At 54.3% G+C, this 13411-nt stretch overlaps 1 protein-coding gene across 1 annotated transcript in view; it reads left to right on the top strand.

The window, feature by feature from the left end:
• The window catches only part of LOC144938462 (transcription factor AP-2-epsilon-like), a 78993-nt gene that overhangs the window by 54823 nt on the left and 10759 nt on the right, over positions 1 to 13411 (top strand). Inside the window, exons 4-5 of the mRNA XM_078866298.1 lie at positions 2131 to 2353; positions 4107 to 4225. Of these exons, the coding sequence (XP_078722424.1) occupies positions 2131 to 2353; positions 4107 to 4225 (342 nt within the window). The remainder of the gene's footprint in view (positions 1 to 2130; positions 2354 to 4106; positions 4226 to 13411) is intronic.

The following is a 13411-nucleotide window of genomic DNA, read 5'->3' as shown; positions in this document are numbered from 1 at the left end:
ACGGGCGACGCTCCCCTCGATAACGAAGCACACAATGACCAGCGTGCGTTACTGCTCTCAAACAAGTGTTGGGGCCAGCCGTGTTAGCGAACCCCCCTCTGCACACCTCGCTCACTTAACAAAAACACGCGCGCACACACAGCGAGCGAGGGAATTATGAAAGGGCCGCTTTGTTTGAGCGGGCCCCGTGTTTAATCTTAAACCAGGAGAGAGAGAAAAAAACACACACCGCGTAATCCCGGAATAATCTCCGCCGCGCATTGCCCGTCCGTTTATTGCTCAGGGTCGATTAGCCGGCCACTCACTGCCGTGGGGGGTGGTGGTGTGACGTGGGGGGTGGTGGTGTGACGTGGGGGGTGGTGGTGTGACGTGGGGGGGGGGGGTCATGTGGAGGAAGGAGGAGGAGGAGAGAGGAAGGGTCGCCGTGGTGGAATTGTATATCACTATGTAACACGATTTTTGTTCCTGGCTAGTAAGTGTTATTTTCTTATTGCTTATGCCTCAATAGTCCAGAAAATGGATATTATTCCCCAAAAACTTTGCTTTTGTGACCAGGACTTTACGTGAAGGAATGACACAAATGTGCCCGTTTTCTCATTGAAAATATGTACATTTCAAAATATCACTATCCTAGATTTTGACTTATTTTTTATTTTTATTGTGGATTTTTGCTTTTTATCATTTTCAAATTTTTTTTTTTGTATTTTTATTTTTTTTAATCTGGAAAAAACCAAGAATATCACTGTCCTGGTCACAAAAGCAAAGTTTGTGGGGAGTGATAGCCATTGTTTGTACTGTTGAGGCATAAGCACTTACAAAATAACACTTACTAGCCAGGAACAAATATTTAGTGAATTATGAGTGACAGGGCCACTGAACGGGTTGTAGGGTTCTATCGGCGTCTATTGGCGTTGCATCAACTTCTCACAGCACGACAACAACAATAACAACAATCATCATCAGCCGCGTTCAATCAACTGCTGGATGGAGACTTCCATAAGCCGTCACCAGCTGATTGATGATGATTATAATAATGATAATGATGATTAACTAAGTCAATATTCCCCGAACCTCCGATCACCACGGTTGGCTACGCACGGCGCGAAAGAAGTTCAACATTGTCCACACGTAAACAAAACTTGTACATTTCTATCACACAAGTTTTGTTCGCTCAAACTGCAACAAAACACATTCGTAGTGAACGCGAGTTCGCATCATGGAGGGGGTGGTTCGTTCACCGTCGCGTGTGGCGAGGGAAAGTGTGGTGGGTACTGCCCCCCCCCCCACCAAGACGTCTGAATACGAGGCCAACTTTCCCTCCAGAGGGGCTCGCTACAGCGGCCTCTAGTGGATAACCCCATCCACCAGCAGGTGGCGTGAGCACGGAATTGCAGGGCTGCGTCTTGATCTGTTGTCGTCTCGTGAAGGCGGTGGTTCTTGACGCTTACTGCAGCCTTCTCAATTGTAAACAAAAATAAATGATGTACAATGTTAACACACATGTTGTGTTTAATGAAACAACAAAACAGTTGTACTTCATGTACCCGTGCTTAATTTGTAGTTTGACGATTTACCTTTTGTTCTTGTTTCTTTCGGTAAAGTCACGTAGAAGGGAAATAATACAATAATAAAAATAAAACATAATAAAATACGTCTCACGACGTTGGTTTACCTTCTAAAGCAAAATCTGTCCGCGTCTCGCAAAACGCAGAACGGGCCTCTCGCACTGCCAGGGGGTGGGTGCACCCCAGGTGAAGAAACTACTGAGTTCAGGGAAGGCGGGGAGAACGTACAAACTCGACAGAGAGGGGCGCCTGTATCGGGAATCGAACCTAGGTGAACCTTTTTGATGGTGCTGTTGTTGCTGGAGCAGGTGTGTTTCTAAAAAAAAGTGCACGTTCCGCGTTATAATGGAGCGCGTTTTCCATTTTTCAACGGCGCGCGTTCCAACGGCGCACATTCCGCGCGTTCTAACTAAGCGCGTTCCAACGGCGCTCGTTCCGTGTCGCGCCAAGAGCTTTCCTCCGATGGAAGAAGAAGCCGCGCGACGCGTCACAGCGACAACCCCGCCGCTCGTGCCAACCGACGTGACGTTTGGCCGCCGCCGCCGCCGCGGTGTTTCCATTGCAGCGGCGCTGTCAGGCGGCAAGTCGGCCGGAGCGCTGTCCCTGGGCAAAGACGGCCTGATGAGCGCCATGCACGGGAACCCGTCGGAGGTGTTCTGCTCCGTGCCGGGCCGCCTCTCGCTGCTCAGCTCGACGTCCAAGTACAAGGTGACCGTGGGCGAGGTGCAGAGGCGCCTCTCGCCGCCGGAGTGTCTCAACGCCTCGTTGCTGGGCGGCGTGCTGCGCCGGTGAGTTTGGAGGTCGTCACCACCACCGACCCCCCCCTCCTCCATCCCCCCCCTCCCTCTCCTCGCCGTGGGCTCACGTTAACGATGCAAATGGGGGGAGGGGGCGACGTTGACAGGAGGAGGAGAAATCCGATGAGCTGTGAAGCTATTTTTGTTATCGCGCACGCACGTGTCCAGGAGTGGGGCGCACGGGGGCGAGCGAGTGTCGTCATCAAGAAACGAAATGCAAACGGCGATAGGGAGTGAGAGATAGAGCGAGTGGTGAGGGATGGAGCGAGTGGTGAGGGGTGGAGCGAGTGGTGAGGGATGGAGCGAGTGGTGAGGGATGGAGCGAGTGGTGAGGGGTGGAGCGAGTGGTGAGGGGTGGAGCGAGTGGTGAGGGGTGGAGCGAGTGGTGAGGGGTGGAGCGAGTGGTGAGGGGTGGAGCGAGTGGTGAGGGATGGAGCGAGTGGTGAGGGATGGAGCGAGTGGTGAGGGGTGGAGCGAGTGGTGAGGGATGGAGCGAGTGGTGAGGGATGGAGCGAGTGGTGAGGGGTGGAGCGAGTGGTGAGGGATGGAGCGAGTGGTGAGGGGTGGAGCGAGTGGTGAGGGATGGAGCGAGTGGTGAGGGGTGGAGCGAGTGGTGAGGGGTGGAGCGAGTGGTGAGGGGTGGAGCGAGTGGTGAGGGGTGGAGCGAGTGGTGAGGGATGGAGCGAGTGGTGAGGGGTGGAGCGAGTGGTGAGGGATGGAGCGAGTGGTGAGGGGTGGAGCGAGTGGTGAGGGGTGGAGCGAGTGGTGAGGGATGGAGCGAGTGGTGAGGGGTGGAGCGAGTGGTGAGGGATGGAGCGAGTGGTGAGGGATGGAGCGAGTGGTGAGGGGTGGAGCGAGTGGTGAGGGGTGGAGCGAGTGGTGAGAGATGGAGCGAGTGGTGAGGGATGGAGCGAGTGGTGAGGGGTGGAGCGAGTGGTGAGGGATGGAGCGAGTGGTGAGGGATGGAGCGAGTGGTGAGGGATGGAGCGAGTGGTGAGGGGTGGAGCGAGTGGTGAGGGATGGAGCGAGTGGTGAGGGATGGAGCGAGTGGTGAGGGATGGAGCAAGCGGGGGGGGATGAACCTGAGGGGAGTGAATCTGTCCCGGGCCTCCCCCGAGGTCGACTCAGCCATAAATCAGTACCTCGTGCAATGCGTAAGCATCGCCGCTGTGGGATGGACAGCGGTGATGCTTACGCATTGCCGATGCTGATCATTGTAACGCTGCCGCTGAGGGTGATGCTGTTGATGGTGATGAGTCTGATACTGACGATGATGTGATGCTGACGGTTGATGCTGATAACGATGATGCTGATAATGATGATGCTGATGCTGACGATAATGCTGAAAATGCTGATAATGATGATGCTGATGCTGACGGTTGATGCTGATAACGATGATGCTGATAATGATGATGCTGATGCTGACGATAATGCTGAAAATGCTGATAATGATGATGCTGATGCTGACGGTTGATGCTGATAACGATGATGCTGATAATGATGATGCTGATGCTGACGATAATGCTGAAAATGCTGATAATGATGATGCTGATACTGACGATGTTACTGATAATGCTGATGATGCTGATAACCATTATACTGATAACGATGACGCTGATAATTATGCTGATAATGATGACGGTGCTTACGATTCTGACACTGACGGTGATGCTGACAATGATGATGCTGACAATGATGATGTTATTGATGATGTTGTTGTTGATGACGATTGTTACGCTCGCAGAGCCAAGTCAAAAAACGGGGGACGCTCCCTGCGAGAGAAACTCGACAAGATCGGCCTGAACCTCCCGGCCGGGCGGCGCAAGGCGGCCAACGTGACGCTCCTGACGTCACTTGTGGAGGGTGAGAGCCCAGCAGCTACATCGTCTCACCACGATACCACCACCATCATCATCACCATTGCCTCCACACCATCATCATCATCATTATCGCCTCCACACCATCATCATCAGCATCATCGCCTCCACACCATCATCATTATCGCCTCCACACCATCATCATCAGCATCATCGCCTCCACACCATCATCATTATCGCCTCCACACCATCATCATCCGCATCATCGCTTCCACACCATCATCATTATCGCCTCCACACCATCATCATCATCATCGCCTCCACACCATCATCATCATCGCCTCCACATCATCATCATCATCGCCTCCACATCATCATCATCATCGCCTCCACACCATCATCATCATCATCGCCTCCACACCATCATTATCATCGCCTCCGCATCATCATCAAAATCCACATCATCATCATCAGCGCCTCCAAATCATCATCAATTATCTCCACATTATCATCACCACATCATCGCCTCATCTCCACATCACCCCCATCGTCTCATCTCCACATTATCATCACATCATCTGATCACGACATCACCACCACAGCATCGACACATCGCTGCATCATCAACACATCACCTCACCATCTCATCATTCCGTGGACCCATCATCCCATCAACACATCACCTGACCATCTCATTAGCCCATCATCATACCATCATCATCACATCACTCCATCATCCCATAACCTTATCATCTCATGAACCCATCGTCCCATCAACACATCACCCAAACACCCCCATAAACACATCGTCCCATCACTCCATCGTATCATCTCCATCGTATCATCTCCCTCATCAAAACATCACCCAAGCTTCGCGCTGATCTCACCGCGTCCGCAGATGTGATGGCGAAGCCGCACCGTGCCCCTATCCTACGTCACCGCGGCGCGCGTGCCAGACTAGGTGCACCTGGAAGCAATACACACGTCGATACAAGCACAACGCTTGCACATTCTAAACACACACTCTGAGACGCGCAAAGATCATGCCGCGTAGCCTGCAACAGACTGTTGGGACAAGTGCCACTGACACAACTTGACACAACTTGACACACTGACACACACTGACACACACTGACACACAGACACACTGACACACACTGACACACAGACACACTGACACACTGACACAACTTGACACACTGACACACTGACGCAGCTTGACACACTGACACACTGACACACAGACACACTGACACACACTGATACACAGACACACTGACACACACTGACACACTGACACACTGACACACTGACACACACTGACACACAGACACACTGACACAGCTTGACACACTGACACAGCTTGACACACTGACACACTGACACACTGACACACTGACACAGCTTGACACACTGACACAGCTTGACACACTGACACACTGACACACTGACACAGCTTGACACACAGACACATTGACACACACTGACACACTGACACAGCTTGACACACTGACACAGCTTGACACACTGACACACTGACACACTGACACAACTTGACACACAGACACACTGACACAGCTTGACACACTGACACAGTCACACAACTTGTGACACGCAGGGCCCCTTGTGTTTGACACTCGCAAGGGTCACGGACGCCGCTGCTGCTCACGACGACGACGAGGCAATGGATCTCGAGTTGGAGCTTTCGTTACTGCACGAATTCATCCTCCTTGGGTCTTTCGGTGAAGTCACGTCAATAGAACGTGACTTAACCGATAGGCGATGCATCTTATGACCGATATCATCCATAATCGAGGGTTTCTTTGGGTTAAATTTAGCGATCTAACCCTCCCCCCCCCCCTAAAAAAACTCCTCTATTGTAGAAAATTATATTTTCGTTACGAGCCGGCATGGGGGGTGGGGGTGTAATTATATAAATACCGCTGCGATAAAGAAGCGAAGTGGATGGCATCGTTTGTGTGTCTGTGTGTGTCGCCCGGGCTGACCGAGGCGCGAAGGCGTTTGGCGACGAGGAGTGAAAGTTGGCACTGATTATCGCTTCCACATGGCCACAGCGGGGAGCGCAGCCGACTTAACAAAGACAAAGATCCACTACCCCTCCCACACACACAGACACACACAGACACACAGTCACACACACAGCCACACACACAGACACACCGTGACACACAGACACACACACAGACACACAGTGACACAGAGACACACACGCAGACACACACACACACAGCCACACACAGCCACACACAGCCACATACACACACAGCCACATACACACAGCCACATACAACACAGCCACACAGCCACACACACACACAGCCACACACACACACAGCCACACACAGCCACACACTCACACAGCCACACACACAGTCACACACACACACAGCCACACACACACAGCTACACACACACAGCCTACACACACAGCCTACACACACAGACAGCCTACACACAGCCTACACACACAGCCACACACACAGCCACACACACACACACAGACGCACACAGCTGCACACACAGCCCCACACACACACACGCACACACACAGCTGCACACACAGCCACACACACACACAGCCCCACACACACAGCCACATACACACACAGCTGCACACACACAGCTACAGCCACACACACACACAGCTGCACACACAGCTACAGCCACACACACACACAGTCACACGCACAGCTGCACACACACACACAGCTACACACACACACAGCCACACACACACACAGCTGCACACACACAGCCACACACACACAGCCACACACACAAACACACACAGCCACACACACAGCCACACACAGAGCCACACACACAGCTACACACACACAGCCACACACACAGAGCCACACACACACAGCCACACACACGCACAGCCACACACACACAGCCACACACACACAGCCAGTAGCCACACACACAACCACACACACACAGCCACACACACACACAGCCATACACACAGCCGCACACACACACACACAGCTACACACAGCCACACACACACAGCCACACACACACAGCCACACAGCCAGTAGCCACACACACAGCAACACACACACAGCCACACACACACACAGCCACACACAGCCGCACACACACACGCAGCTACACACAGCCACCTACACACAGCTGCACACACAACCACACACACACAGCCACCTACACACACACAGCTGCACACACAGCCACACACACACAGCCACCTACACACAGCTGCACACAGCCACACACACACAGCCACCTACACACACCCCCACACACATCCACACACAGCCACACACACACAGCCACCTACACACAGCTGCACACACACACAAAGACAAAGACAGCCACACACACACACAGCTACACACACACAGTCACACACACACACAGCTGCACACACAGCCACACACACTTCGAGAAGTGATCGCAAGCGCCCCAATTAGCAAATGAAGCAGCGAGCAAACCTAGAAGGGGTTCACGCAGCACGGAGAGGCGTGGAGCGTTAAGCGATTGTGGTGTCACCAGGTGTGTGACTGTGTGTGTGTGTCTGCTCGCAAGTGTGTGTGTCTGTGTGTGTTATTGTCTGTGTGTCTGTGTGTGTGTGTGCATCTGTGGGGAGTGGTAGTGTAGTGGTTAGCGCGCTGCGCAACGGGCCCAGCGACCAGAATTCGACGATTATCTGAACCGGTCCTGGGCCTCCCCTAGATCGATTCAGCCTCAAATGAGTTACTGGTGCCAAGCTGTAAACGTCGCCACTGGGGAGAGACAAAAGCGGCCGGGAGTGGTGTTGGCCCGTTGGCCACCCACCCCCTCGTGTGCAGTGCTGACCTTCATAGGTGCTCGCTAACAGCACTTGCTCAAAAAGTATGTTAAGGCTGTAAGGGGGGTCTACGTCTATCATCTGTACGTAGCGTGATGGGGGAAGAGCCATCGTGTAGCATCGGTGCCAACTAATCTGCACCGGTCTTGTGCCCACACTAGGTTCGTCCTAAACGTAAACATCACAATGTTGTGGGCCAGGTCGAAAATAGGGCCCGATTAGTGCGGCTAAGATGATCGCAGCGATGGGTAAAATATGTTACGGGGCTTCGTGCGAGCGGGTTTATTGTGAAGTGAAGTCGCGGGCCGCGTGAAGCGAAGGAATGAAGCCGCGAGTTCAGGTAGGGCGCGCCAGACGCGGGCAGGGTGCTGGGGATGGAGGGGAGGGAGGCTGGCCGTGGTGGGGGGGGGGCTATAAGTTGGGAGAGGGGACCCCCCCCCCCGCCCCCCCGCACGAACCGGCATCAGCCGCAATTAATTAGATGCCGCTGTGAAACGACGCATGGCCATTTCCATCGCTGCGCGGTCTTTGAACGAACATTTCAAACGCCCCGAAAATGAAATGTACGTTAATATTACAACCGAGAAGAGTCGGGTGGAAGATGAGGGGGGGGCGTGCGAGATGTGGGTGGGGGGGGGGTTAGAGGGGGGGGTAGAGAGAGAGGGGAGAGAGAGGGGAGGGAGAGAGGGGAGGGAGAGTCGTGTAATTTGCATGCGGTAATAATGAGGCGCGCGAGGGGAACAGCGACTCCGTTCGAGGCGATTACTGCGGCGCGCGCTGCCGGGTCGGTGCGAGTGAGTGGGGAGGTGTGTGTGGGGGAGTGTGTGTGTGGGGGAGTGGGAGAGTGTGGGAGAGTGTGTGTGGAGTGGGAGAGCGTGGGAGAGTGTGTGGGAGAGTGAGTGGGGGAGTGAGTGTGTGGGGAGTGGGAGAGTGTGTGTGGGAGAGTGTGGGAGAGTGTGTGGGGAGTAGGAGAGTGAGTGGGAGAGTGTGGGGAGTGGGATAGTGTGTGTGGGGGAGTGAGTGTGTGGGGGAGAGTGGGAGAGTGTGTGCGTGGGGGAGTGTGTGTGTGGGGGAGTGTGTGTGGGGAGTGGGAGAGTGTGTGTGTGGGAGAGTGTGTGTGGGGAGCGGTAGTGTAGCGGTTAGCGCGCTGCGCAATGAACCTGGCGACCCGGGTTCGATTCCCGCACACGGCTAACACCAGTGACGATTATCTGAACCGGGTCCTGGGCCTCCCCTAGGTCGACTCAGCCTTAAATGAGTACCCGGTGCGGTGTGCAAACATCGCCACTGGGGAGACAAAGGCGGTCGGGCGTGGTGCTGGCCACCCACCCCCTCGTGTACCGTTCCGGCCTTCATAGGTGCTCGCTAACAGCACTTGCCCCTACAGTCTGTTAAGGCTACACGGGGGATCTTTGTGGGGGAGTGAGTGGGGAGTGGGAAAGTGTGTGTGTGGGGAGTGGGAGAGTGAGTGGGAGAGTGTGGGGAGTGGGATAGTGTGTGTGGGGAGTGGGAGAGTGAGTGGGGAGTGGGAGAGTGAGTGTGTGGGGGAGTGAGTGAGTGGGGGAGTGAGTGTGTGGGAGAGTGAGTGGGGAGTGGGAGAGTGAGTGTGTGGGGGAGTGTGTGGGGAGTGGGAGAGTGTGTGTGAGTGGGAGAGTGTGTGTGTGGGGGATTGTGTGTGTGGGAGAGTCTGTGTGGGAGAGTGTGGGAGAGTGTGTGTGTGGGGGGGAGTGTGTGAGTGGGAGAGTGTGTGTGTGGGGGATTGTGTGTGTGGGAGAGTCTGTGTGTGGGAGAGTGTGGGAGAGTGTGTGAGTGGGAGAGTGTGCATGTGGGAGAGTCGTGGGGAGCATTAGTGTCGCGGTTAGCGCGCTGCGCTATGAACCCGGCTAACCGGGTTCGATTCCCGCTCACGGCCAACACCAGTGACGATTATCTGAACCGGTCCTGGGCCTCCCCTAGGTCGACTCAGCCTGAAATGAGTACCTGGCACCGTGTGTAAACATCGCCACTGGGGAGACAAAGGCGGCCGGGCGTGGTGCTGGCCACCCACCCCCTCGTGTGCCGTGTCGGCCTTCATAGGCGCTCGCTAACAGCACTTGCCCCCAAACGTTCCTCTAGACGACACAGGTGGTGTTTGTGTTCGCGTGTGTTGCCTTTCCACCGTCCCCATCTAAACATCGCACCTGCCTGGGGGGGTGAGTTGGCTATTCGACGTCGTCAAACACTCCACCCCCTCAACTACCACCCCCCCCGGCTCCACTCCCACGGATGTAATGTGGCAGTCGTGTAGAGAGTGAAGTTTGTGCCCAAAAACCCTCGGGGGCCATGGCGCACGTGGCCAGCTCCGGTTTGGCAGCAGAGACCTCGTTCTGCGAACTGGCGGTACGAGCGGGTGCCAGTTGCGTTCCGTCGGTAACGACCGCGTGGAAGTTGCCCGTTTCAAGGCACAGTCGATCTACGGAGAGGTTCCCGGGCCGAGTTTAGATGATAGAAATAATAATAATTAAACGTCGCCGATCCATAACAGAGGTTTTCTATTGGGTTAAGTCGTGTCAATGTATAAGTGTGTCGTTCAAACCCGCCACCACCCGACACGGCCCAACTAGTAAGGGGTTCATCTTCTTGGTTCTTTCGGTAAAGTCACGTAGAAGGGAAATAATAAAATAATTAAAATAAAACATAATAAAATACAATTCTCACGACGTTTCGGCCACAACGCAAGCAGCCGTCCTCAGGTGAAGAACAGGGCTGTCGGGACGGCTGCTTGCGTTGTGGCCGAAACGTCGTGAGAATTATATTTTATTATGTTTTATTTTAATTATTTTATTATTTCCCTTCTACATGACTTTACCGAAAGAACCAAGAAGATGAATGCCTGCAGTCACGAAAGCTTTAAATCGAAAAATTCTAGTAAGGGGTTGTCAAGTAAACAGAACGTGGCCAATTCGTCACGGAACGAAAGACACCCGCTCGATCCAATTCGCAATTCGACACGTTCTGTTCACGTGACAACCCTTACCAGTTGGCTGTGTCGGGTGGTGGCGGGTTTGAACGACACATTCATATATTTACGCGATTTAACCCCCCAAAACAAACCTCTATTATGGATTACATTGGTCGCGAACGCCTGCCACGTGTTAAACCCATCACTGATATTAGCCGTGAGCGAGAATCGAATTCGGGTCGCCGGGTTCGTGGCGCACTGCGTTACAACCCAGCGGTTCGGCAGAACCCAAGAGAACAAGCAGATGCCAACTTGTTTTTCTAATTTGGTGATTTAAAAAACATAAGTATAATAACACACCGCATTTCAAGAGCCGCGATGCCTCGTGGCGAATCACGCCACGAGGCAGTCGATGAGGAGCCGCCGCTTGCCGATCTCCTGCGCTAACCACTTGCGCCACCGCTCGCAAACACACACACACGCACGTGTTTGTGTGTGTGTGTACGCGTGAATGTGTGTACGTGGGGAGCGGTAGTGTAGCGGTTAGCGCTACGCTGCGCTACGAACCCGGCGACCCGAGTTCGATTCCCGCTCGCGGCCAACACCGGTGACGATTATCTGAACCGGTACTTGGGCCTCCCCTAGGTCGACTCAGCCTCAAATGAGTAGCTGGTGCGATGTGTAAACATCGCCACTGGGGAGACAAAGGCGGCCGGGCGTGGTGTTGGCCACCCACCCCTTCGTGTGGCGTGCCGACCTTTATAGATGTTTGCTAATAGCACTTGCCCCTACAGTCGGTTAAGGCTATACGGGGGGTCTTTGTGATTGTGTTGTTGAGGTTGGTGCGCGTGTTTTTGTTTACTTGTTTGGGGGTTTTATTTTGTCCGCGAGTCGCGTGGGACCCGAATCTGCGTATTAACATCGCAGACACGCACGCGCGCGCCTGTGTGTGTGTTAGTGCGCGTGTGTGTGGGGGAGCGGTGGCGCAGTGGTTAGCGCGCTGCGCTACGAACCCGAGGTCGATTCCGGTTCACGGCCACCAACACCAGCGACGATTATATAATTATCTGACCCAGTCTTGGGCCTCCCCTAGGTCGACTCAGCCTTTATTGAGTACCCGGTGCAGTGTGGACACAGGGATAGTGCTGGCCACCCACCCCCTCATGTTGTGTGCCGCCCTTCCCAGCACTTGCCCCAAACCTCCTGGCAGGCTATACGGGAGATCTTTGTCTTGTTGTGTTAATGGTTAACGCATTCCGCTACGAACCCGGCAACGATCCCAGTTCGCTTCCCGCTCACGGCCCGCGCTAGTGACGAATATTAACCGGTGCCGGAATCTCCTCTAGGTCGACTCAGCCTTTAAAAATGCAATACCTGCTGTGGCGTCGATTAAAACAAAACCAGCCAAGGGGAGACAAAATGCGGCAGTCGTGTGCCGCCCGTGCAGCGCCGCAACCTTCACAGGCGTTTCTCGTCGCCAGCACTTGTCCCAACGCTCCGTTGAGGCTACACGGGGAATCTTTGCCTTTGTGTGGCGTGTGGTGTGTGGTGCCCGCGCGCGCGTGTTCTTTGGATCTGTGCCCAGCAACAGATGCGTCCTTAAGTGGCTGCGCCGGGCGCGAGTGGGAGAAGCCACGAGCGGACGGATCCAGTTTAAATATTAAAGGAGTTTTGGAGGAGCGAACGAGTCTCGGGCGAGCCGTTTACCGAATGTGTTTGGGCAACGATTTTGATCACCACCACCACCACCGCCGCCGCCGCCGCCAACACCCCCTCCACCACCACCACTCTCCAACACCCCCCTCCCCCATATCCCCCTAGCACCTCTCCCCTTCTCCTATCCCCCCCCCCATCCCTTGCCTACGAGCTCCAGCCACCGTTTCACATCATTCTCCTTCCTACTTCTGCAACATCTCTCCCTCTCTCTCTCTCCCTCCCCGTTGCTTTCCCTGACGCATCAAGCGCCAACTGCACCGCACCATGATGCCGTGCCCGGGTCTACAGTCGCGTACGACCTTCGCTGTTGCTGCTGCTGATGATGCTGCTGCTGATGATGCTGATGATGATGCTGCTGATGATGATGATGCTGATGCTGATGCTGCTGATGATGATGCTGCTGATGATGCTGCTGATGATGCTGCTGATGCTGCTGATGATGATGCTGCTGATGATGATGATGCTGCTGCTGATGCTGCTGATGCTGATGTTGCTGCTGATGATGATGCTGCTGCTGATGATGCTGCTGCTGATGTTGCTGCTGCTGATGATGCTGCTGCTGCTGATGATGCTGCTGCTGATGCTGCTGCTGCTGCTGATGCTGCTGATGATGATGCTGTTGATTATGATGATGCTGCTGCTGATGCTGATGTTGCTGCTGATGATGATGCTGCTGCTGATGGTGCTGATGCTGATGTTGCCGCTGCTGTTGCTGCTGCTGCTGCTCTTGCCGTTAT

This window comes from Lampetra fluviatilis, chromosome 2, assembly GCF_964198595.1.
Source record: "Lampetra fluviatilis chromosome 2, kcLamFluv1.1, whole genome shotgun sequence".
NCBI lineage: Eukaryota > Metazoa > Chordata > Hyperoartia > Petromyzontiformes > Petromyzontidae > Lampetra > Lampetra fluviatilis.
Note: the sequence above shows the minus strand (reverse complement) of the source record. Positions and strands in the feature narration are given on the sequence as shown.